This window comes from Ambystoma mexicanum, chromosome 3p (genome assembly GCF_040938575.1).
Source record: "Ambystoma mexicanum isolate Mex_15411 chromosome 3p, UKY_AmexF1_1, whole genome shotgun sequence".
In the NCBI taxonomy this organism is placed as follows: domain Eukaryota; kingdom Metazoa; phylum Chordata; class Amphibia; order Caudata; family Ambystomatidae; genus Ambystoma; species Ambystoma mexicanum.
Window position 1 is genome coordinate 40,856,299 of NC_090925.1, and position 27,510 is coordinate 40,883,808.

General features: G+C 43.5%; 1 protein-coding gene across 2 annotated transcripts in view; it reads right to left on the bottom strand.

Moving 5' to 3' along the window:
- Positions 1-15,735: 15,735 nt before the first annotated feature.
- The window catches only part of LOC138580115 (E3 ubiquitin-protein ligase TRIM39-like), a 581,904-nt gene continuing 570,129 nt past the window's right edge, over positions 15,736-27,510 (bottom strand). Inside the window, exon 13 of one of the 2 annotated variants that reach the window (XM_069650391.1) lies at positions 15,736-16,673. Coding sequence is in view for 1 of the 2 variants with exons in the window: in XM_069650392.1 (XP_069506493.1) it covers positions 16,645-16,673 (29 nt within the window). In the remaining variant the exon portion in view is untranslated. The remainder of the gene's footprint in view (positions 16,674-27,510) is intronic. The other variant, XM_069650392.1, reaches the window with a different exon arrangement.

The window sequence follows — 27,510 nt, forward strand, 5'->3', positions numbered from 1 at the left end:
AAAAACTGTCTGTTATTTCTTACTCTTCTTCATGAAGATACATGCCATTTTGGACATGTTGGTTGAAGCGTCCCCTCCTTTTTAGGGACCTGAATCACCTGTATTATACTCATTCAGCCGTGAAGTAGAAAAGCCATGTAGAAATTTTAATTTGGGACCATTCTTGATAGTAATCTCTCTTCATATTATGGGATTTTTGTTCTGGAGATTCCGTACTTGGGGGACTGAATCTCCTTGTTCCTTCTTTTTATTTTTGTTTTTGGGATTTCTGGTTCCCTCCGTGAGCCAGAGGAAGGTTCAAACACCCCCCTTCCCTCCAATTCCCCCATCTCACACGGGAGGTGGGCCAGTCTTACAAACTCCTCTAAAACTGAATGAGAAAGTAGGGTGTCATCTCATTCATTACAAGTCTGCCATGTCTCATTGGCCGTTTTTCCTCGCTCAGTACAGTCAATACTGGCCTGGTCGCACTTGCAACAGTGGCCAAGGTTGCTTGTATGTTACCTAATTGAGTAGTCAATACTGCTGAGGCCGATTTAATTTCCTATAGAAGAGTTGAATGATGCTTAATTTCCAATTTGATTTGGTCCATAGCTCCCAAGATATCTGAGTTCACTGCAGTCTTTGAACCCATTATAGATGAGTCACAGCATTCTAATTCCTTAGTGATTTCCAGGAGGATGCCGTAGTGGGCCTGCACTTCGCCTTTTAGCAGCTCAAAAACGTTCACTAGCTAAGAACAAAATCCAGTGCTGACAGAGTTTACTTTGTTGATACCTTTATTAGACTCACTTTGCATTTCAGCCAGTTGCTGTTGTTTAGTCAAATTAGTTTGTTCAACAGTTTCCCCGACCTCATCAAGATGGACAGGAATGCCTTGATTGTTCCCGGCCACCGGCGTCACTGGGATAGAGGATACATTCAGGTCACTCGTGAAATCAATGCTAGACCTTTGGTTATGTTGTTGCGTGACACCAATCGTACAAAATCCAGTCGTATCCTCCTCCCCATTTTTTTCGGTCATCTGTATCAAGGAGGGGTTCTTCTGTCGACCGTAAATAGCCAAACCAGGCTCATACACTTCACCCTTTGGAGAAGAAGTCAGAAAATTGAAGAAGCCGACAGGATGAAACCTTTGATTGCCAGTACCACTGGCCGCCTGTGCGTGGCACCCAATTGGGGACTCGAGGCTACTTTGGACGAATATCCATTTTGCTTGCCCTGTGTCAAGGGTAAAATACCTGAAGAGACTGCTGTTTGGTTGTCTTGATTCTCTAACCTCAAGATAGCCATTTCTGCCATTACAGCGTCGCCTGTGTAATCGATGTAGTCAGTCTCAATTGCTTTTGGGGCAGCACAGAAGCATGCATTCGACAGGTTATACATTTGTCAAACGATATAGTGATGTTAATGTTTGCCTAGATGTTTTACTGAGGGTGCACCAAATAATGGTCTCACCTCCAGGCTCCAATAACAACTAGGATTGCAAAAAAGAAATGTAGGGGCGGTTCGAATATGGGCTCAAATTCAGTGGGTCTGTAATTCAATAATGTATTATTTAATATATTTATTTGTATTGCGCCGGAGCCCGCAAACATCAGGGCGCACAGAAACACAGCAGGTACGAATATATGTAACAGGACAAAGATGGTCAGAGCAGAAGGGGGGGTCAGCAAGGGCTCTCTTACAATAGAACGTTTTTAGTAATTTCCTGAAAGCTCTAGTATTTCCTTCTTGTCTCAGGGTCAGGGGGAGCGTGTTCCAGATCTTGGCTGAGCAGAAAGCAAAAGATTTGTCTAGTCCTTTGGCTCGTTTGAAGCTTGGACCGTTCACCTGTGCCATGTTGGATGAGCGAAGTGACTGCCTTAAATTGTACCCGGGCCGACACAGGGTCCCAGTGCAGTGCCTGTCTGCTAAGAGATACATGATCTCTTCTAGATATCTTTTTGATAATTCGAACTGCGTCGTTTTGTACAACTTTGGAGTTTCTGCAAGCAGTTTTTGTGTGCACCTATAAGGAGGGCATTGCAGTAATCGAGCCTAGATAGAATAACAGCTCGGACTATAGTTACACAGTTAGTCTCGGAGAGGAATGGACAAATATTTATTTGAGCAATCAGAGATAGTATGCACAATGTTTTACAAACTGGTTGGTATGGGCCTCTACACTCAGGGAGGAGTCGAGGTAAGTATAGAGAGTTTTGACTTTGCCTAATACAGGGATGTTACAGTCTTAGATGGCGAAAGATGGGTGATTAGGCTTCAATTTGGCTCTTGCCTGTGATTATCCAAAAATAAATAACTCTGTTTTTCCTCCATTGAGGCACATCCAATTGTCGGTTATCCATGACTCAATCAGGTTGTAAGTACACTCAAGATTTGCTGCATCAAAATCATAGTCCCCATTGATCTCCAGCACGAGCTGGGTGTCGTCTGCATAGTTTGTAAAAAAGTCCTAAAGGAGGTTACAAAGGGGTCTGGCATATAAATTGAAGAGAAACGGGGACATGCTGCAGGCTCCCTGGGGCACATCACTGTCAAAACTGATATAATATTGTTTCGTCCTCATTGTATATGTTGGCCTATGCCCAGTCGCTTTGCGAGGAAATCCGCATCGTTAATAAGTTAATCAAGCCTCCATTTTAGGTTAAACCACCATTTTGGTTTGTCGTGCAAAGTCACCCTGTGGCCTAAAATGGCCGACCTGTGTTCTCTTGTTTTTACTTCAACCTCTGTAGACAAGTTAATGTCCAACCTGCCTGCAGGCTACATGTTAGGGTCATGTAGACCTTGTCCTTTGTTGACCTAGGGATCAGGGGATTACTTGAATCGGCGATGTTAACCTACAAGTATACAAGAACGATAATGCTATTTAAACATCATACGCGAAACATCTATTTGACCTGCATTGAAGCAAATGTGTAAAGAGTGTAAAGTCAAATCCAGAGAATAATAGTACTTGTTAGTAACTGTATTAAGAAGTAAACCACATGCATGAGATATGTAAATTAGGAATGAACCTGGCACGAACCCTAGCCCAGTACATGATTAACTTGTAAGAGGCTGGACATTGTTGCAAAGAACTGTATAAATAGGCTGATGTCCAGCTAGCAATTCCTGTTCACTGCTCACATTGAACCTGCTGGTGTTCTCTGTGATGTACTGACGGCCAAATAGCTATTTGTGTACTTTGTTTTGTGAACTGTTCAGTGTTGTAATAAAGATTCTGGGAATCTTTACAAGCCTGTGTCAGTGTATTTCTCTTTGCATGGTGTAAAAGCCTTGATATTGTATTTATGATTTCACAGATGGCGCCCGAATAGGGCCCTCACGATTGACTTTGTCTCGTTGAAGGTTGGCACAGCTATCGGACCGGGATCGGACGGTGACAACAAAAGGCCCCTCTGGACGAGAAGCAAATTCCTCGACAGAACAGCACAATCCGATCCCTGAACGGTGAGCTGTAGCCCGAGACAACGTCTTGACGAGGGTCCATATATTGAGGTGGGTAAATTTGCCGAAATCACCAGACAGGTGGGTCCTTAGATTGTCCTTAGTAACCCGATCGGGCCTCCCAGTCCTTTGGTCAGGTGAATCGTGACCCGATTCTTAATTTAACCCTGACAATTTGAATTTGGCGCATTGTACTCGCGAGCACAATTATTTGACCAGGTAACACCACAATTCTGATATGCCTGAGAAATTGTCTGTCTGCTTCAGGGCATTATTCCGCAGTGACAGACAATCTTTCGAATTTAGCCATCCCGCACCAGAGGAGGGGTCGCCGGCATGTACTATGTACTGTAAGAAAGGCTTTGGTAGTATAGCATTTAATGATATTTGGCACAGACAGACCAGACCAAACTCTAATCTTCGGTGGCCAACCAATGGTAGCTTTGAAATCCCTCATTTAGAATATTTAGAGTCTGTATTGATAAAGAAAAAGGCTAGACCTGCAGCATTTGACGCATTGCACAGTTGGAAAACAGAAGCTTTGCAGCAACAAAAGAGTAGACAGAAACATATGCGTCGACATATGACGAATGCCGGAAAGGCACTGTTATATGATCAAAATAAACAATTGGAATCAGTTAGGAACACGGACAGAGCGTTTCAATTAGGCATTCAGAAAATGTATCCTTAGAAAGATTTTCATACGTCCGATGAATTGATTAACAAACATTTGCATGAACGAAGGCCTGATGCCTCTGCGCCACCCCGTACGTTCCTCCTCCTGGTGCTTTGCCTCTTCCTGTCGCTATTCCTCCTCCTATAGTTCCCCCGGTCCTTCCTATTGTTCTTCCTGTTGTTCCTCCAGTCGTCGCTCCTTTGCCTGCTCCCTTGCCTCCACTTATTGATATTCAGAATGTGCCTACTCTCCCTCTTCCAAGTGATTCTGCACCTCTTGTAGTAGACCAGGGAACGGGATCAAGGGTTGTGACTCGTAATACTGTGTCCCCAGATAAAAAGAATGAATTGATTGCATGGGCTAAACATTGTATGGAGAGGGGTGAACAAGCTGATGTTTTTTCCACACTCGAAAATCTAAAAAGTATTCCTGAGAAAAATGTTTTTATTGAAGGGTTAGGAATTCATTTTAGCATAATGTGGAATAGATTAAACGATGTAGATCTCCCACAAGGGTTACGGGATTTGAACACCTTAGCGTTGTCTAAAGATACTGCGGAGAAAATATAAGATTTGTTGTCCTGCAGAATTATTGGGTGTTTATAAGAAAGCCTTTTCGATCGATACGTCTTCAACTGCCTTAGCGCTTGATTTGGCTCTGTTGCTTAGTAAGCGTTCAGAGCTACCTACTTCTCAGTTGCCTATGAGAGAGGTCCCTCCGACATTTGTCCCAAAGTTTGAGATTGCGGCCGATGCCGCATGAGGTATAGTCGCTGTGGACATTCCTGCACATTATGTATCGCAGTTTGTTCACGTCCCGTTCTCGAGACAGGAAGTGAACACCATAAAGCAATCTATTCCTGATATAAGAAAGAATCCGACGGGGTTCTATAAAGAAATAGAGTCAGTCTTACAATCATCAGTATTCACCTTAAGTGATATTGATTTATTATTTCCCGTACTCCTGCCAGTTGATTTGTGGAAACAGATTAGGACTGTAGATGATGTACCAGGGATAGGAGATACATGGGATAATATGGTTAGGCTCGACAGAGAAAGACCAGCTGGCGAGAGACCGCCTCAGGTGATATTAACTTTGCCCGATAGGATTATTGTAAAATTAAAAACCATAGTTCCTGAAAAAAGAATCATTTGGGACAAGCTTACGGCCTGTGTCCAAGGAAAGTCTCAAGGTGCTACAGAATTCTTTAATCGGTTTGAACAAGTGTTTTCGGATTTCAGTGGACAAGACTTAGGCACGGAGTCAGGGAAAAGGCTGTTGTCGACTAATTTGTACATGGATTGCTGCCTGACATCCAGTTGCAGATTATGTCCTCCGAAAGCGATTGGCAGGCGAAGTCTCAATCAGAAGTACTGCACATGGCTCAATACTATGAGAATCGGGTGAATAATGAAACGGAAAAACTTGAGAAAAGAAAGGGTGACCTGAAAACCAAAGTACTATTACAACAGATTGTTAGAAGCCCTAGAGGGGGTAGTACGCAACTTAGAGGTCAATACGTTCCACAGGGAAGTATGCCCTTGGCTCCGGTAACCATTAACCAGTGTGCCTATTGTCGACAGGAAGGTCACTGGCGCGCACAATGTCCGGCCTTGCAGCAAAGGTCATTTGGGAACATGGGTAGACGATCCAGATGTCGCCCAGGTGCAGGGGGCCCTGGTAGAGGTCAGTTTACGTCAGAATCACAGCAACCTTTTTTGCAGGATAAACAAGTATCGAGTGTGGATAATAGAAACATTTTCGATCATCCTTCTGCTGCATACCTCTCTGAAGAACTTCCTTTTGATGACATTCTGTTTCGTTAGGATTGCCTGAAGCAGGGTTTGGAACCAACGCCTATTCCCATTCATCAGAAAGGTCCCTACGTTGAGATGATGGTGGGAAATAGGAAACATCTATTTTTAGTAGATACTGGAGCACAAAAGTGTTCCATTGACCATTCGCGGGTTCCAAACATTCCACTGTCAGGGCAATCCAACGTTTCTGTAGGGTTTTCAGGCACACTTGTAGTTTGTCCAATTTCTTTGCTGGTACCGATTACAGTGGGTCCCTCCACGGAGCAGTATCCATTTCTACTTACTACAAACTGTGGAGAGAATTTGCTGGGGTTACATTTTTTGAAGGAATTGAATGCAGTAATACATTGCTCCTCGGACGGAGTTCGGTTAACAATTTCACCTCACCAATCATTCGCCTCTCATTTCTTGACTCAACCTTTACCGCCAGAATTCAGTAACATTCCGGAATGCTTATGGGCAATTGATGATAATGATGTGGGCATTCTTCAAATTGAACCTGTTAAAATTATTCTGAAACATGGAGTAAAACTGCCTCGCATTCCACAATATAAAATCTCAGTTGAAGGCGAATAAGCTTTGAAATGTATAGTTTCTGACTTTGTACATCGTGGAGTAATTGAGGAAATTACAGGTAGTTTGTCTAACAGCCTGATTTTGCCGGTGTACAAAAAAGGTGATAATGCCATTCCTTTTCGGTTTATAATTGATTTGCGTGCTATTAACAAAATTGTGGCTCCTCAATTTCCCATTGTACCTGATGTAACAATGATACTGACTATGATTCTGGCTACTGCCACTCACTTTAGCGTTGTTGACCTTAAGAATGCGTTTTTTAGCATTCCTATACACAAGATTATTAGGTATTTGTTCGCGTTTACCCTAGGTGGAGGCTCGTTCACATTCACTCGTACACCACAAGGGTGCACTGAGAGTCCAAGTATTTATAGTAGATCATTGAAAGAGCAACTCGATAGTCTCGAGTTACCTACTACTTGCACGTTACTACAGTATGTAGATGATCTCCTCTTGGCTGCTGATTCTGAAAGTGCCTGTAAAGAAGGCACCATGTTGTTGCTTAGTCATTTAGCAAAACATGGCTTTAAGCTTCACTCAAAAAATGTCAATATTGTTGTCTGGAGGTCGCCTATTTAGGCTATCTCCTATCAAAGGAGGGAAGAAGGTTGACACCTGAATGAATAAAAACTATTTCTGGCATGTCTGTCCCAAACACGCAGAAGGAAGTTAGAGCCCTGATAGGTATGGCTTCTTACGGTAGATTGTGGATCCCTAATTTTTCGTTAACGATTAAACCAATGCTGGCTTTGACAAAGAAGGGCATTTCTTTGCCGTTGCCATGGACTTTGGAACACCAGACAGCATTTGATTTACTCAAAACCGCTCTGTGTTCGGCACCGGTTTTGGGAACTCCAAATTATGAAAAGGCCTTTGTGTTGTATGTGCATGAACGTGATGGGTGTGCTTTGGCTGTGTTAACGCAGGAACATGGAGGGAAGAATAGGCCGTGCGGCTATTTCTCATCCGTCCTTGATCCTGTTGCATGCGCTTTGCCGAGATGTTTGAGAGCTGTCGCTGCTGCTGCATCTGTAAAACAGAGCGAGGGAATGGTCCTGGGTCATGCGTTAACCCTAATGGTACCTCACTCTGTAGATGTTCTATTAAATAGAACTCAAACACAACACCTTACTTACGAACGATTGACAAGATACAAATTGATCTTGTTTGCTCCCCACATTCAAATTCAGAGGTGTTGTGTATTAAATCCGGCTGAACTTTTACCTGTCCCGCAAGATACTGTTGATGGTGACGAAATGTCACACGATTGCCTTTACACTCCAGAACAAGAGACTAAAGGTAGAATCGATTTGAAAGATACGCCTTTGAATAACCCACAAGGAGAGCTATTTTGTGATGGCTCTTGTTTCAAACTTCCGAATGGTACATCCACGGCGACTTATGCCGTCACTACCTTAAGCACGATTGTGGAAACCAAAAGAATCATGCATAATTCTGCACAGGCCGCAGAAATTATAGCATTAACTCGAGCTTGTGAACTTTCTGAAGGGCTTACAGTAAATATATATACCGACAGCCAGTATGCCTTTGGGGTGGTTCACAACTTCGGTAGACTCTGGAAAGAACGAGGTTTCTTGACCTCACATGGCACAAGAATACAGCACGGCACTTTAATAGTGCGATTACTTTCAGCGCTTGCACTCCCTGTTCAGTTAGCCATTGTAAAATGTACAGCACATCAGAAAGTTACAGATGATATAGGAAAAGGGAATGCTTTCGTTGATCAGATAGCTAAACAAACTGCCACTGATTTTAGTTCAGAAATGTATGCTGTAAGGGAAACTGTAAATGTTTGCACTTTTGGTGAAAGTATTGATTCTGTAAAAGACATTCAAGCAGATGCTACTGTAGAGGAGACCAAGAAATGGGTCGAGGGTGCAGGGAGATTGGATGGTGATGGGTGTTGGGTGGACAATGTTGAAGGAAAATGGTTACTCCCTGACGCCTATATTACGATGATGGTCATTATGGCTCATGGTCCGACCCATGTCTGTGCGCGTAAACTGACTAAAATGTTACACAGTGTATGGGCCAATGATAAGATCTTCAAAATTGTGGAGCGCTTTGTCCAAGGGTGCATGGTCTGTTTGCAGCACAATGTAGGAAAAGGTACCTCGACTCCTAGAGGAAGTTTCGCTCCACCTTCTGTTCCGTTTGAGGTCATCCACTTTGATTTTATTGAGATGGAACGTTGTAACAATCTTAAATACGTTTTGGTCGTCATTTGTCCATTCAGCAAGTGGGTTGAGGCCTTCCCTGTTAGAAATGCAACAGCCATAACCACGGCAAAGACTCTGTTGAAAGAGTTCTTTCCTCGGTTCGGGCTGCCGAGAGTCATCTGGTCGGATAATGGGCCACACTTTATCGCTACTGTAATTCTACAAATATGTGAAGGATTGCAGATTGATAAACGGTTTCATTCGGCCAGACATGCCCAAAGTGCCGAATTAGTGGAAAGACATAACAGCATTATAAAGAACAAGCTCGCTAAGACGTGTGCTGGCACCAAGTTAAAATGGCCGGACGCCTTACCGATCGTGTTGCTGTCGATGAGAACAACCCCTCAAACTAAGACTGGGCTCTCTCCCTTTGAGGTGGTGATGGGGAGGCCTGCTAATATTTGGGGTATGCCAAAGAGTCGCTCATTGCGGGATGTAGAGAATGTGCTTCTTTCAGACTACTGTAACCAGTTGACTAAAAATCTATTTTCAATTTATCACCAGGTGCGAGAGGCAATACCTGTATGGTACGAGGGTCCCGGTCACAGTCTACGACCAGGAGACTGGATCCTCACGAAAGCTTTCAAAAGGTCGTCTTGCCTTGCACCTCGGTGGAGGGGTCCCTACCAGGTCCTGCTAGTCACCCAGACAGCGGTGCTGGTAGCAGGGCAGAAGAATTGGATCCATGCAACACACACCAAACGGATCCCGCAGCCCGTGCCATATGATACAGAAGACACAGAATCCCTTTCCAATGCTGTAACCAACGTGCCCGACACAGCAACAACCGACAAGAGAGTATCGGAGACCGTTCCAGAGTTCGTAAGGCCAGACAAAACGGCCAACAGTGGTACTTCTGGATCATCCATTTTCTGATCCCATTTCCGTTCATTCGCCACCTCCAGTGCTTTCTGATCCTTCAGCACCGGAAATTGTGAAATATAATTTACGTCCTAGAAGATAGACGTACGGCACGGTTTGACTGTGCGATTGGAGAAATCATTTGAGGGCTTGCCTTTTGGCCCGACTATACGAAAGGATTCTGTTGGCTAAGGGTTGTGGGAAAGACATTAAGAAGACGCACGACTGGAGTCGCCAGCAAACTAACAAATGGTGTTTTTCGATTGAAGACTACGATGCCTGCACCCGCTCGTACCGAACGTTTAGATAAATATGTGAACAGCAGACCCCAAAAACGTATTGTTGCCTTTTTGTAATAATAACTGGGTTTTTAGTAACTACTGGTTTTGGGTTGTGGTACCTGGAGGAAGCATATCCGCTAGAGGACTTTTTACCTGTTGAAAATGTATCTGTTATACCCACTCCTTCTGTGCAATTGCATACTTTGTCGCCTAGAGATTTTTCGCATAGACGGAACTATCAGAATAATACACTTTTGTTAATAATGAATGCCACTCATGCAATTTTCATTAGGACCAACTGCTGGATCTGCTCGCATTTACCGCAACATGGGGATAAGGGGCTAGGTTGGTACATTCATCCTTTACCTTTGACAACTGCTTGTTATGCTTCTCCTAGAGCACTATTCTTTGGCCGTTGGAATGACAGCATCTCAGGGAACTTTGATGGTACAAATTTGAATAGTTTTGAAAATCCCCTGGGATGCTCGTTTTTGCAAATAGGAGTAAGCCAAACGTTGCTTCTGTTAGGCCCTCTGATAGATTGTCTCGTCCCTTTCAGTCTTTGATCTCTTTCAAAATGGCTCCTATTGTTAATAAGGATGCCATGCCTCCGTCTTATTCTGTTAACCATAGCCCCGATTCAGTTTCCTTCTGCATACAGAGGAATGGCACACGGTCAATGGGCGATTTTAGAAGTTGCGCCAACGTTGCGAATTTGACTAGTGAGAACAGACCTCTGTATGTAGGTGAACCTGTCTATTTCGTTTGCGGTAATGTGGCATTTCCATGGCTGCCTAGGGATTGGCAAGGAACTTGCTATTTAGGGATTCTATTACCTGGGGTATTTATTGCCAGTACTGCAGAAATTTCGAAGACTCGTCCACGACGAAATGTGAAGGGGGATACTCCAGCAAAAACTCTAGGAGACATAATGAAATCCTTTGTGCCATTTTTGGGCAAATTATGAATTCAGAAGATAGCAGGGGACTAGCGAGAGTAATGGAGAGAACCATCAACCGGACCACTGACATACTCTATAATATGACGTTAGAACAGAAAGCGATAAGATTAGTAGCTCTTCAGAACCGGATGGCATTAGATGTCATTCTGGCTGAGCGTGGAGGAGTATGTAAATTAGTGGGGTCCGCTTGCTGCGTTTAGGTACCAGACTCCTCTCCAACGATCTTTAGTGCAATCCAAAATGTACATGTTCTTAGTTCGGAAGTGCATGTTCCTGAGGGAAACTGGGAACTTAGTGCATGGTTTTGGGACCTCCTATGGTCATGGGGATGGAAGTTGCTTTCGGCCTTGCTGATTATCTTGTGTAGTTTACTGTTCCTTTGTTGTTGTATACAGTGTCTTCCTGGTATATGTTCGGTATTAGGGGGATGTTGCGCACAAGCAACAAGTGTATTAGGACATAAAATATACGCCCCAGATAAGGTTTCCAAGGAGTATGTGTTGAAAGAAACTCTAGTGTCTGATCTAATGGCAATAGATATGTCTGATAATGATTTGGGGTGTGTAGACGTTGAAAAGTGGAGTTAGTCGTAAAGTGATTGGAAGTAGTTTAGCGATTGGCATAGGCCAAAAGGAGGGTTTGTCAAAACTGATATAATATTGTTTCGTCCTCATTGTATATGTTGGCCTATGCCCAGTCGCTTTGCGAGGAAATCCGCATCGCAAGGTCGTGACCTTAAGTTAATCAAGCTGCCAGTTTAGGTTAAACGCCATTTTGGTTTGTCGTGCAAAGTCACCCTGTGGCCTAAAATGGTCGACCTGTGTTCTCTTGTTTTTACTTCAATTTCTTCAACCTCTGTAGACAAGTTAATGTCCAACCTGTCTGCAGGCTACATATTAGGGTCATGTAAACCTTGTCCTTTGTTGACAGAGGGATCAGGGGATTACTTGAATCAGCGATGTTAACCTACAAGTATACAAGGACGATAAAGCTATTTAAACATCATACGCGAAACATCTGTTTGACCTGCATTGAAGCAAATGTGTAAAGAGTGTAAAGTCAAATCCAGAGAATAATAGTACTTGTTAGTAAATGTATTAAGAAGTAAACCACATGCATGAGATATGTAAATTAGGAATGAACCTGGCACGAACCCTAGCCCAGTACATGATTAACTTGTAAGAGGCTGAACATCGTTGCAAAGAACTGCATAAATAGGCTGATGTCCAGCTAGCAATTCCTGTTCACTGCTCACATTGAACCTGCTGGTGTTCTCTGTGAAGTACTGATGGCCAAATAGCTATTTGTGTACTTTGTTTTGTAAACTGTTCGGTGTTGTAATAAAGATTCTGGGAATCTTTACAAGCCTGTGTCGGTGTATTTCTCTTTGCATGGTGTAAAAGCCTTAATATTGTATTTATGATTTCACATCACAGTCTGCTGGAGCTGGGGGAGAGGTGCCTCCCTCCAGCAGACTCTGGACATCCAACCAGTCAGGAAGGCCTGGACCCATTTAGATGTTTCATCTGTTCAGTGGCCAATATCTCTCAAAGTATGATCCAGGAGATCAAAGGTTGCCGACAGATCTAATAGGACCAATAGTTCAGTATTTACCTTATCCATAATCTCCAGCATATGCGTATGGAGATCAATGAGGGCCATTTCGGTACTATGGGATGGTCTGAACCCAGACTACCTGGGATGTAGTACACCAATGGTCTCCACAAATGCCTGAAGTTGTAGAGTAGCCCCCTTGTCCAAGATTTTTAGAAGGAAATTACAGTTGGTCTTATACTCTTATTATTTGACACAGCAGAAAGAAATAACTTATTTCTGCAGTATCTTGTTAGATTGTCCATTGAGGTTATGTCAGAATGAAGAACACACGCTCTGTACTTTATAAGTATATTTATTTAGAAGTTAACAGGTAAGTATGAAGGCAGGGAAAAGGCATCCACCGGTCCAGTATACACCAGAGCAGGCTCCCAACTGCTTCTGAAAGGAACGTTCCCTGGACCATACATAAACATTCCAAAGGAACATTCTAACATGGAGCTGAGCTTACCTGCGTACATTAGTATAAAACATAACACATCTCCCCCCTTTAACCTTTGACAAATTAATAATTAAGGCAAAATGTAAAATTGCCCAACAAACTCTTTTCATCAAGGTGTACCAAAAGATTTTGGGAGATTTCATTGACAAAGCACTCATGACTATAATGCAAATAATTAATCAAGTGAAGATACTTACATTACAAATCAAACTTCTCATAAAGTGTACAAAAAGATTGTTGAACATTTCATTGACACAGAATTACTTAAGTGCATTGCAAGTAATTAATAAAATGAACATCAGGAACACTTTCATAGTACCTTCAACATCTCTAACAAAACCATCTGATTTGTGGCAGGCCATTACCACTACATCCTCGCAATAGGGAACCAGCCCACAATCAACTACACCCTTATCCACCAATGACAAACAAGAACCTTGAATCACTGATAATTTTTTTACCAAAGATGGTAGTAACTAAGCACAGATGAATTACTCCCTTTTCTCTAAAGCATCTTTACCAACCACAAGAAAAATCAATGAAACCATAAAAGCTAATTCCCACGAACTGTATCCACCCGCAACTTATTATGATTTCCATGTTTGGGTAGACCTACAATTTTCAGAAAATATGGAACGGCCACCTGGTCCCAGAAGACCGCCAAAAAAATGCACCAAGTGCCAGGACAACCAATCCCACCAACACTTAATACTCCATTTGCTCACTTCCACTCTTGCACAAAATCACATCACACATTTGGCAATTTGCGCGCAAAATATCTGACAACAAGTGTATAAACATCAATTGCGTTCATAATATTTGGCTACAAAGTCCTTTGTGATGTTGAGGGGAATGGCAATTTTACTTTTCTTCTAGTAGTTTGCGGGATAGATATTTGGAAAGATACTTCTTTGAAACAGTGCCTGGATTTCTCATCTCCCACAATTTGACACACCAAAGTACACTCAATCCCAATCGTCCTTCCTTTTGCACACTCTCTCACAGAAACACATTTACACTTAGGCAATTTGCGCATATAATATTTGGTAAACAAGATTGTGCAAAATCAATTGAGTCCAAAATATTCAGCTACAAAGTCCTTTGTGATGTTACCTGTGAAAAAAAACTGTATGTTATCACATTGATGCAATTAGTATTTTCTCACTAACCAAAAACTTGCACTATGTGCCGGGACAGCCAATCCCCCAAAACAAAAGCTACACTTTGTGCTGGGACAACAATCCCCCAAAACAAAACTGCACTTTGTGCCTGGAGAACCAATCCCCAAACTATGATGCGACCACCTGAACCCAGGAAGACCACCAAAAATTGCACTATTTGTGCCGGGACAACCAGTCCCCCAAAACAAAACTGCACTTTGTGCCGGGACAACCAATCCCCAAACTGTGGTGCGACCACCTGAACCCAGGAAGACCACCAAAAAATTGCACTGATTGTGCCGGGACAACCAGTCCCCCAAAACAAAACTGCACATTGTGCCGGGACAACCGGTCCCACCAAAATATCTCACTCATAAAAATGCACTTAGTGCGAGGACATTTGTCCGCCAAAGTCAACCAGTCACCCCACTGTTGCACTTTTCTCCAATAAATTTTTTTTTTTCATGCTGCAAAGAAAGGTTAATAATACGAAGCACAATTGGCATAGTGCAATTAGTGAATGGCTTGTCACCCCCTTTATTTCTCCCATGAGCCACACTAGCAATACTTTTTCCTTCAGCCTAGGCAGAGACTCCGTACGACACAAACGATGCCTTCCGACATCAAAAGGTGAAACTTGCTCTCTCACTCTTGTATGTCTAAACACGGCCCACAAACTGTTTTCTCCATCCATTCCGCTCATGGTTAACGGCGCACAGCATTTTACCGGCACAGAACGCAAGGAAAAACTCTCCATTTCTTCCGTAACTCTCACAGCTGGAGCGCTAAGAGCTGTTCCCAGTCTGCTGGCACAACACACTAAGTCGCCACAATGCCATGTGTCAACGACTTCCTCCACCCCTTCCATAGCGCACTCCTTATCTAGGGGAAGGGATGGGTAATGGACCCGGTGGATGCCTCCCCATATTTCGGGCCTTTCATGCAGGATTTCCTTTACCTCATACATTTCTTTCTCTTCGGTTCTGCTGATGAGACTACATGTAAGCGCTCCTTCTTCTGAGTGGACATCTGCTGCTTTCCTTAATCCCATCCTCGTCGCCAATGTTAGATTGTCCATTGAGGTTATGTCAGAATGAAGAACACGCGCTCTGTACTTTATAAGTATATTTATTTAGAAGTTAACAGGTAAGTTTGAAGGCAGGGAAAAGGCATCCACCGGTCCAGTATACACCAGAGCAGGCTCCCAACTGCTTCTGAAAGGAACGTTCCCTGAACCATACATAAACATTCCAAAGGAACATTCTAACATGGAGCTGAGCTTACCCGCATACATTAGTATAAAACAGAACATATCTTTTAAACTACCACCCCCATAATTCACTGTTCTATGACACTTGACCACACCCATAACCAAGTCCTTTATTCCTTAAATTGAGCGCTGCCCAATTCACTTCCTCTGTTCGTTGCTGGAGTTGATCCTCAATCGTTAATTGTGGAAACATCAGTAGAAAGGACAGGATGCCACATAACCATGTAGGTCAGGATTAACCCTTCAGTGAGCATTCAGTGGCATCAGAAGAAATGCTTGTTTATTCAAAACGGATTGTCTGAAAAACGGAATCACGTAATAATGTCACCTTATACAAAATTGTTTTACAAAATGTTGCTGAGGAAAAAGCATGACTTTACACAATTTAATTTGCTACACAAACATGTTTATTTTAAAGATTAACAAATGCCTTTAGTTAGTTTTAAACACCAACACAAGCCTTTAGTTGTAAACATCAACACACGTGTTTAGTCTTTTTTCCATACGCAGTATAACTGTGTGCTCATTTCCGGTGGAATGAAAGACAATCAACGTTCGTTTTTAATGGCGACTCAACTCGCTGCTAAACATATGCCACAGCAAATAATGTTTTATTTATATTGCCACTTTGCGGAACGTAATCAACATAGCAATTGTCTGTCGCGTTGTCTATTGTCGGGCGAGATTACTGAATGGCAGACAACATTATTTTTCACCTTTCTTGCGTTCTGACTGACTTGAAACAGTTGTGTATAGGCGCGCTATAAATACCATATCATATCATAACGGGGACTTCGAATGAAAACAACAGAAAGTGACCTCGTTTCGCAAAATGGAATGAACACTGCAACTGGATTCTTTACTTGCTATTTTCAGAAACTGAACTTTTTCCGGTGACGTTTCTATCTAAAGACAATTCGCAATAAATTCTTTCCTATCCTTTGCTTCACAATAAATCAACCTTTGTATTCGAAATTTGCCAAGGCCAAGCTCACCATTCAAAGCAATAGGCTCTTTTTCTGGTCTCAGCGTGTTCTCCATTTCTTTCTTCCCTTCAAGTCCTGATGAGATAAATAACTGACACAACAGCTGTTTTCTTTCACAGTTGGCTGCTCGCGCTCTGACAGGTTCTCTTGTCCTTGAGTGTGTGTCACTTTCAGATTTCGTATTTATGGACAAGCTCTTTCTCTGTAGATTTTTCATACTTTCGCTGCTTTTAAACAGGTAATTTGAAAGAATAATAGCTTATTTATTACAAAACGACATTTACATTGATTTCTTCTCATGGCGAATTTATCTTGGGTACATTATTGCATGGAAATCTGAAAAACATAACCGAAAGGAGAGGGTGAGATATCAGTTCTGCTCTGTGCTCATTATTAGAACCTCGACTCTCCGTTGAAGGCTACTAGTAATAATCGAGATTCTATGTCATGGCAGGAGGCTTTGTATAATGCATGTTCAAAGCCAAAAAGAAATCACCATACAGAAAAATTGAGAAATAGGGTTACAGTAAAATCAGCAAAAGGCACATTCATTATACCTGTCTGCCACCCAAACAGTCGCCTTGAGCCTAAATTGGTTTGCTGAATAAGGCGGGCATGGTTGATTGAGCATTGTAGGCATTTTCAACTGCTTGATCAAAGTGGTAGGGGCGGAGATTGTGATGCTCTTGAGGGTGCATAGCAGTAGTGACGTGAAAAAGGTTAACTCATGGGTAGGTTATAAGATTCTAATATTTAGCATGGGATCCGACTAAGAAGAATGGTTATGCAGTACTAGACCCTGAAGAAGTGAAGTGATTAATTCGACCTGTAAGGAACGAAACATGTTGGGCCGTTTTGGCTTTGAGAATAGTATATGATTCTCTATGTGTGGAGAATATAGTGAGATTCCCGGAATAGGTTCACATGTGTGAACGCATTCCCGGAATAGGTTCACAAGTGGTGAACGCATGATGTTTTAGCATTGTGTAGGCACTATTGCACTTTAGGTGCATTAGGATAAGTGGTGGTTACAGACACATGACCACTTTTCACACGTTTAAACTTTGATTTTATATTATTGATTTATTGATAAGTGGCTACAGTTGTACTGCAATTGTTTGCAAGGAAATTAAATATTTGTTTTAATGTTTAAACATGAATACAAATTGTAATCATCATCTAAGGAAAAGAGCAATTATTAATAGTGTACAAGCACCGGCAGAGAAATAGGTTAGTTTATGATAGTAACCCCTGGATTACCACAATCCCTTCCCCATAATTGGGCCTTTTGGGTTCCCACAAACCTGCTCACTCCCATCTCGATACATGTTGCCAGGCCCTGTTTCTGGAAATTAATTTCTTCTATTTATTCATTTTTCCAAGGCACTTTTACCCCCAATACCAACTGCTACCACCTCAGTGGGGGCACTGTGCTCACAGCGTAGTTCTTCATTCTGGCAATGCGGATGTCTGGGGCATTCTAGTGTGTCTCACTGTGTCATTCACAACTATTGTGTATTCATTTGTTGATCGTCTGGGAGGGCACCTGCTGTCTCAAGTCTCATTTGAGGCCCCTGAGAACGTTATGTCGTGCAACAATTAACTGGAAGCTGTTTAGCATTCCTTTCCACCCTGACCTTAGCTGCTTGGAGCTTTCTGTCTCCCTGGAGAAATAAAATTCAGTTAAATGACCATGGCTCAACAATGCAGACTAGCACACTGTAAAGGAAAACCTGCAGCCTTTAACAAATTGCCTATTCTAACATGGTAAGCCTCTTGCTCATTATGACCACTAGCACCTATAATTAATACATTTCAATCTTCATCATAAAACTAAATACAAACTAAATAAAATTCAAGCTACATTACCGGATCTAATAATATAGGTGTGGTAAAAGTAATTAAAGGAAATACTTTGCTGCACGTGTTTTGCTGTGCAGCAACAAATTCTAAAAACTCACCCAAAGTGTGGCAAAACTACATCTACCCTAAATACAATGCCAAACTACAAAAAACATGGGACAACCACGTCACAACCAGAGCCTAATAGCTTGGTAAAAGAGTTTTCTCAACTTATACTTAGGCATATGTTTAGGACGTTGTACTTGAATATTAACAGTGTCGTCCATAAACAGTGCCATAACCTCCAAACCAAGGGCTCTGCGGAGCTGTAGAATGAGACAAGAAGTGCTGAAAGCATCTACAGGAGAGAAGCCAGACCGCGACCCCAGGAAGAACCGGTGAATGGACCCGCCAAATGAGAGGTAACAGGAGCAGCAGGAGACCGGGGAGGGGTCTGTGTAATTGTGAAAACCTAAGAAATCTCACAAGTGTTATGGGAGTGATCTCCCTCGTCATAGTAATTTGGAAAACCATAAGAAAAACCGAGAGTACTAGGGGAGCAATCTCCCACGTCGCAGTAACTGTGAAACCATAAGAAAAACTAAGAGAGCTACGGAGTGATCTCCATCGTCACAGTGAGTGAGGAAAACCCTTAGAAAAGCCAAGAGTGCTACGGGAAGAGCCTCCGTGTCATAATAGTCGGAAGAACAATTTGCTAAAGCAGAATTAAAAAACCAGAAGAGAGAAAATCGATGAACAACAAACAGTTAAGGAAAAACCATTCAGGACATTGAAAGCCACTAGTCATTGGACCGATGAGACAGATCTAGGAAGCCCCTTTGAGGAATTGCAGGGGCTAATCAGAACTATTTATGTATTTTATTGGTCATTTATTATGCGCCTATTCACGTGTCTCAAGGTGGAACAAGGCAAGGTGGGGAAACGGTCTAGTGGGCCTCGGACATTCGGATTGTGCATGTGCAGGTTATTTATAATGTGCTTAATCCAGAGATCAGTTTCGAGCATGGATCTGGGATTCAAACTTGTTTTGCTCAGCGTGGTCTTGCTTCCAAGACCCAAGCGTTTCCACAGAGCTATCCCCGTCACAAAAATTACAAGAGACTATAAGAAGATCCATCACTGAGGCTGAGGGCGAACCAGCTGGGTCAAAAGAAGGGAGACATTCTCCTGAGCCCTTTTTGTTTGCTGAATCCTTTTTACTTAGTAGTATGGTCAGAATAGGATACCTTTTTGGACAGAGGACAAACTATTTTGTTTGAACAAACCACCCTGACGACAAGCAACCTAGTTAGAGTTTTATTAGGTAGGGCAAACTCTTTTAATATAAGGAAAGGGAGGTATTTTTCTTGTTATTTCAATAAAAGCATTGTGCAGAATGCCAACCCTTTGTTCGACTCCTCCTTCTGACTTACCACAACATCCAACACAAACCTGAGTCGCAGCATTCTAGCGAAGATGGCCTCAGTAGGTACTTTCGGCAGCAGGATGAGCCCTACCCTTAGAAGGGAGGGTCTCAACCTTTTGGGCTGGGTGGAGTGTGAGGAATTGCCATCTGGCAAGGGTGAAAAGCCCTGGCGTTTTTATTTTTACAAATACATAAAATGATGTGGGTTACTCCTTCTCCAAAGGGGTAATCTGCTAACCAGAGCCCCCTCTGTTGCAACTCCATGCCAAAAGCATAGGTGCACTTGTGCCCAGCTGCATCAGTAGCCTGATCCGCAGCACCCACTCTACTTGTGGTGCAGAGGGGACTCAAAGGTGCTAACTTAACTGCTGCAGCGACAGCAATGTCATTGCAGAACAGTGGTGACATTTACGATTTGTCCCCTGTACCCAAACTATGATATTCATAAGAACCCCATGATAGTGGTAGGGTAATCTCGAAGAATAAGCTATGCCTGAGAGTGCATGGAGTTACTCATGATCATTGCCGCCACACTCCAATTTGATATTGCACATGTGTCAGCCCCTGTGAGTTCGTTCTGCTGTGGAAGGGGATGTGAATTCAGGATAAATGGGCGGGAGGTGACAATTGGCAGGACCGAAACCCAGAAGGACAGACCTCCTCTTTGATCCTTTGTGTGAGGGCTGGTAACTTCCACCATGTTAGGTAAGATTTTCATATCTATGATAATTCTTCCTGACCTGTGTCAACACCAGAACTGTTTGCTTTGACTAGGTGACTATTTTACCTTGTCCCTAGGTGAAGGGGAATCCTTTTCCCCTCTCACCTCGTCTTTTCCTCTTATGAGTGACCTTTTTATTTCTCTCCACAGTGTATGGTTGAAGTTTCCTACAACATTTGGGCTTAGGTTTGGTGCCCCATCAGGCTGCGCTGTTAATCTCTCTTTGATGTACTTGGGTGAACTACAGTTCCCAAGTAGTAAAGATGTATTTTCACCCCCCTTTACATTTTATCTAGTGAGTCAGCATACCCCACCTTATGTGGAGTGCTGGGGGGATACAATGTATCCCCTATCTTTCTTTACTTTGCAACATTTTGTTACAATTGCAAGTTTCCTTGAATGGCTTGTGGTGGTGTAACTACTTTAATGACTTTTTAGTTACTCACAGGCTGTTAATTCACCCTTGGTAATGCACAGAAGGGTCACCCTTTTCTTTAAAATGGTGGGCTCCTCCGTTTATCGACATTCCTTGTATGCTTGCTGTTTCTGGGGTCTTCCCCTACCATTCTAGGTGGAAACTACCTCAGTGGCTGTATTGTCTTTGGCAGGGATCTTGTGGATTCCCTGCCAAGGATCTAGAGTGTTTGAGAAGGCAGGAAGCAGGGGAGGAGTCCAAAGCTCTGCAGCCCTTTGTCTTTCACCTTGCCCGAAAAGAGCCCAGTCTCAATGGGGGACTGGCTGTCCTGATTAGACAGCCAGACCGCCCCTTTCTGTAAAATGCAGGGAGAGATTACAGAAGTTGTGCTGTAGGTCCTGTTAAATACTTCCAACCTGGAAGTCGACCACTGGAACCAAACCCAAAGAGGAAGATGAAGAAAACGCAGATGAGACGATTTCCAGCAAACGGAGAGCCTGCTGTGTAACAAGAGCCTACTGTTACCCGTCCTTAGAAGCAACCTGGGGAATCTGAAAACGTCGACCCTGGCCCAGAGCCTAGTAAGATCTACTAGACTCATGAAGACCTGCATTTCAAGCCATCTCACATTGTGCTGCAACCTTGCAGGGCTGCAATACCCCAATACACTGGTACCTGAAGCCATTGCGCAGTGCATGGTCTTTCGAATTCTGAATCAAGCTGAAACTTTGGTGGCCTCCTCCTCCACCTCCAGAGAGATGATCTGAGTCCTAAATGTCCCCTCACCAGAGAACTGGACCTTCCAAGCTTGAGAATCCAATCAGAGATATTCAGTCTTCTTCTGGCTACAGTAAAATGGGTTCCATGTGTTAATATCCCCGCAAAAATATTGCTATACAAGAATGGAGCCATATTTTTGCAGTGATATTAACCCATTAAACCTGCAGGGAACACCCCCGCATTTCCCATATTATTTTAAAGGGAGCAGGGGACACCCTCACAACTCCCCCACCCATTTACCCCCAAGATTATCCCCACTAATAATATCGCCTATGGCCGTTCCCGATGACCATATGTAAGGCAATATTATTGGTGGTGATATTACCCGATACCGTAAAATGGTGCCAAAACCACAGAGCCACATCCAGCCATGAAGAAACTCTTGCCTGGAGCATTCGCCATTGATCCTTGCTTCAAAATCCCTTCCAGAGTCCTGTCTTCAATCTTCACGACAAAGAATTAGGTGACCAGGGTTTTGGCTGCAGATCCTGAAGTCTGCCCTGCTGCAACCTCTTCTTTGGTGCTTAGAAAACCATGTGATTATCTTCTTGCCTAGAGCTTTTTCCCGTGATCCCTGCTGCAAAAGCCCTTCCATGACAAAGAAATTCAACAACTGGGTTTTTGGCTGCAGATCCTGAAGTCTTCTTGTATCAATTCTTCTTCCATGCTAAGATACTGTGTTGGCTAGGGTATTTACTTACCTTAAGCTTTTGTGATTCCTGTGTAACTTTGGGGTGTTTCCTGTGATTTATGATATTATATGGCATTTGTAACGCGCCTATACACAAGTGTTTCAAGGCGCGAAACAAGCCTTCAACAAGTGTTTGAAGGCTTCTCAACCAGTTCACCCAGGCCCACTGATGGAATCCTTCTAGGGTGTCTTCTCTGAAGTCCCTGGACGCTCAACTAACTTTAAAAAATGAATACTTCTTTGTTTGAACAGTCTTCCCTCAGGAACTCTGACATTGCCTGCAACTGTCAAGTGGCACAGCGAGTAGAGCGCTCGCTTTGACACCCGTGCAGAGCCTGCTAACGCAGGTTCGAATCCTGGCGGGGCCAAACTCAGCCTTTCATCCTTCCGAGGTCGATAAATGAGCACCACACACCGTGGGTAATAATAAGCAGCGCTCAGATACCTGAGGGTTCGTAGCGCTATATAAAAAAAAAAAAAAAAAACTGAGCCCTATCTCCCCCTGCCTAAATCTGTCTCCTAGACCACTAGGCTCCCTCTTCTTCTTCTGAGAGAACTCATGCCACAGAATAGGGAAGGGCTGGATAATTAAAGGGGTCTGCCTTGAAAAGTATAACAAGTGTTTAAAAGTTTACTTATTTGTAAAGTATTTGGTTGGTAACTGTAACTCTGAGAGTGAGCAGTTGCAAAGGTTCTTACTTACCTTGAATGTGTCTAGTGACGTTCTGAAAAGTATATATAAAAGGTTATCTTAATCTCCTGTGAATTGTTTGTGCCTGTTCCCAAAACGTAATGCTGTTGGTTTATTAGGATATAAATGTAGGAGTGCCCCAACTGGGTCTCGCTTCCCCTGACTTGCTCTTAGCCTGTCGAGAATAAGTCTACCTTAGGTCATAACTTTTTTTTGTATACTTTTTGCAGTCCTTTGCGGCTTTGGTTTCCTATACTTGGCGATTTCTTACTGTGCAGTAGTGAATAATTTCTTTGTTACCTGGATGCTGCACCTGTTGGAGTGTATATTGCGGCTGCTGCAATATTACACTAACAATTCTTTTTAACTGTACACTTCCAGGGAGTGCGCTTCCGGTATTCCTTTTCTGGACTTTTAAATCATACAAAGATACATCTTTGATTGGTTATGCACATCTTTGTTTATTAATTCCTTTCAAACATAAACTTTCTTCTTCAAATAACCGTATCCCTTTTGTCTCTCAACACGTGTTTCTCCACGTTTAACGCACGTGGTTCATCAGGAGAGTTTTTCAATTTTTCCAAATTCGGTAATATTCTCAATTTTTAAATCCTTTTTGTAGTTATTTTTATCCTTTATAGCAAAACATTTATCCTTTCTTATCTTCCAGAAAAAGTATATGGGATTTCTTATTTATCCCGGTACGATTGCCTTCAATCCTTCTCAGTCCGTGCTACTCTAGGTTATAACTTACCTTTAAGTTGCTAGTACCTCTTAATAAGGTACTGAGAGTTTTATTAACCTTGGTCTGCCTTGTGTCATCTAAAAATAAGTAGAGTTGTTGTTTTCCTCAATCTGTGTTACACTGAGATTAAAAGCAACTGTAATAGTATATTAAAACATTAGGTTTTACCTACCTAGAATAGCTGTGTGGCATTCTTGAAAAGTGTTCCTTAGGTATAGCCGACCTTAGTCTTCCTGGGACATCCTAAATTAGTGTAAAGAGTTCTTGCTCATCTAAGACTGTGTTCCACTTAGTTGAAAAGCAACTGTAATTGAATATTACACCTTAGGGTCTTACTCACAAAGTATAACTGTGTGTTATCATAAATGTAGTTATAGGTCTTTAATGTTCCTTGAATGAGTGTTCCACTATTCAGTAAAGTATAATTGCAGGTTGGTTTACTAAGTGATTTCATTGCTGAGTATCACGCCATAACTGAAATCAGAAAATAACTTATGGTTTTACTCCCCATGAATAGGTGTATCATATACTGAATGTGTTTGACAACGTCTGACTTCCCTAGAATTACTGTTAGTATTCTGAAGAAAATGTATGCTTTGGTCTGTGTACCTTCAAGCCTTGTGGTGTGTGTTTATAATGTGTTTATGACTCCATGACTAGTACTTACACCAAGACTTAACTTGGCCTACTTGTATTTCACTCATTCGCCACGGGAGTCTTCCCACCCCCCTTGAAGCACTCCCTTGTGCACCCTCTTCTTAAGAAACCCTCTGCCGACCCCTCCTGCCTGGCTAACTATCTCCCAATCTCCATCACCCCCTTCCTGGGCAAGCTCCCGGAGAAACTGGCCTTCTCCCAGCTCAATCTCCACACTGAATCTGTTGGTTATCTTCATGACCATCGGTCTGGCTTCAGAGATGCCAGAAGCACGGAAACTGCTCTCCTGAACATCCGTGAAGACCTGCTCTCCAACCTTGACTCGAACACCCCGTGTGTTCTCATATTACTTGATCTCTCCTCTGCCTTTGACACTGTCAACCATGCCATCCTGCTCAACCGTCTCCGTGATAACCTGGGTATCACCGGTCAGGCTCTGGTGTGGCTGACTTCTTTCCTCTCCGATCGACCCTCCCAGGTCCAACTTGGGTCTTTCCTCTTCGATATTTTTGTCTCTACCTGTGGTGCACCCCAGGGATCTACCCTCTCTCCCTGGCTGTTCAACCAATACCTGGCACTCCTTGCCCACCGCATTGCCGCTCTCTGCCCCAACTTTCAGTGCTATGCGGACGACACTCAGCTCATTTTCAGGCTACCCTCAGCCTCCGCCTCTCCTTCCCCCATCTCTGACTGTCTGTCTGCCATCCAGGAGTGGTGTGCCGCCAATGAGCTCTGCCTTAATGCCAGTAAGACTGAGATTCTACTCATTGGCACACCCACTTCCTCCTTCCCTGCAGCTCTCTGGCCGGCCTCTCTTGGCCCTCTTCCCGCTCCCACCTGCATGGCTAAAAACCTCGGGGTCATCTTCGACTCCACACTCTCCTTCTCTCCTCACATCTCTGATGTCTCTAAGAAGTCACACTACCAAATGCACCTCCTCAGAGGTATTCTTACTTTCCTCTCCTTCCACCAGAAGCTCACTGTCTCCAGAGCCCTCACAGTTCTCTCTAGGCTGGCCTATTGTAACAGCCTTTATCTAAATCTGCCTTCCTCTACTCTCCGCCCTCTGAAACTTATCCAGAACAGGACTGCAAGACTTGTTCTTGGCCTCAAGCCCAGGGATTGTATCTCTCCAGGACTGAAATCTCTGCACTGGCTCCCAGTGGCTGCGAGGATTAAGTTCAAAACCCTCTGCATTGTTCACAAGGCCTTCTGGGGCCGTAATACCTTGAATTCTCTCTTCCTAAATATCTTCCTTCTCGACCACTTCGCTCTTCCTGATCCAACTCCCTCAGGGTCAGTGGCTTCTCCAAGCAATGAGTTGGTGGTAGATCTCTCTCTTCGGCAGGGGCCTCCCTCTGGAACAGCCTTCCCGCCTCCCTGAAACTTGAGGAGAACCATCTCCGGTTCCGGAAGCACCTCAAAACCTTCCTCTTTGCCTCTGCTTTTACTCCCCCTCTCCCCTGTTGATTTTCCTGACAGATGCTGCACTGGATACCTGGCCTCCCTTCTGGCCTCCCTGCACCTGGGGACTGTTTCTGTATCCTTACAGTCCCCCTAAGAGCACTTATGTTCTGCAATACACTTGCCACTTGCTGGCCGTTTTTTATTGATCTCATTTATTATACTATCCCTTGTACTGCTCTTCACCTCTCTGCCTTCCCCCTCGCACATTTCCCTTTCCCCCTTCCCTTGCACTTGCGCAATCTGAATGACACCTGGCCTAGTAGGATCGTTGTCTGACTACCCTTGTTCCCCCTCCCTTGCCTCGTCACGCCTTGAAATACTTGTGTATAAGCGCGTTATAAATTTCATATCATATCATATCATATAATAAACCTTTATTTTTTACTCCTGGTTCTCAGAGTTTCCATTGAATCCTCTGTATGATACAGGTTCTTTGTAACTTCCTACAACCCTCTCTCCCTCCTAAAATAACCCTGGATACTCTGTCTACGCTACCCATACTCAGGTGGTATAGCCTTATAATAAGACTTATACTAAGAGTGGAGTCTTATACTGCCTCAGTTTAATGGTTTTACCATGCCCTTAGTTGGACTTCAGAAAAACTCTCCTATCACTCTCCCAAGAGAGCCACAGCAGGCAGCTGTCCTGGGCACAGGTCTCAAAGGAGCACACCCTTTCAAAAGGACTAGCCTCACACCAAAGTACTGCATGTCCAAAGGTATTTGATCTCAGTCAGAAGGGAAAGGGGCGGAATTAAGATAGACAGGTGGGCTCTAGACAGAGGTAGAAGCCTTCCACCATGTTGTTTCTCACTGTCCCTCTTTCCCTTTCCTATCCCCTGTACTTCTCCTGGAGCAAAGCACTTTTGGTGTGACGTCAAAAGGGCAATGTCTACTCCAGCCAGGAGCAGGGATTGGTCCACTGAAGGCTAGCTTTAGACCAATCACATGAGGATTTAAAAGAAAGGGTCTCAAATCCCTAAAGCAGAATTCCCTCAGTTCCTCAAGGATCATTTAAGGCCGACCAGACGTTCTGAAGATTCAAACTTTGGACTTCCTTTTGGTCAGATGCACTTTCAAAAGCCCTCCGCTGGAGGCAAACAAGCCATCCAAAACAGAAGGAAGATCGGTCCCCTAACCACTCCCAAGGAACATTGGGAGTGACCCATGCTGTGGACCAGGACCAACCAATGTGCAAAGGATCTTCTGTGCAGAAGAGCAGACCCTGAACTGGAGCATCTTGTCCTTGAGTCCTTTGTGAAGGCCTCACAGCAACCGGGGAGCCAGACCAGCCAAATCTGCCTGTTTTATAGCACTGAACCGCTCACTCCATGTTCCATGCAATCAGAACAATTGGAAAGGCATTGGTTTCTGCATTCCTCCAACCAGCCGAACTATTGCACTGCATATAAACCTGCTCGACACTGTTCCTAGCGAAGCACATAACCAGACAGGGCCAAAGCACCTGCTCCATGCCAGAAACCGAACCTTATCACTGGCGGGTCACTCACCGGCTCTAATCAAGGGTCACAACCACAGCTTGGCCCAGCTAGCTCGAGAACTGCCACCTCATTGACTGCACCTCAACACACACTTGATCATCACTTGGATGACCGTTGCCTGCCGACTCGAACCGCTGGAGCATCATTCGCCGACCTCTTCCTGCGTCTAAAGCCTGACCCGGCCAACTGCGAAATGTCCTTGGGACCGCCCCGAGCTACATCACTTGAACAGCCACT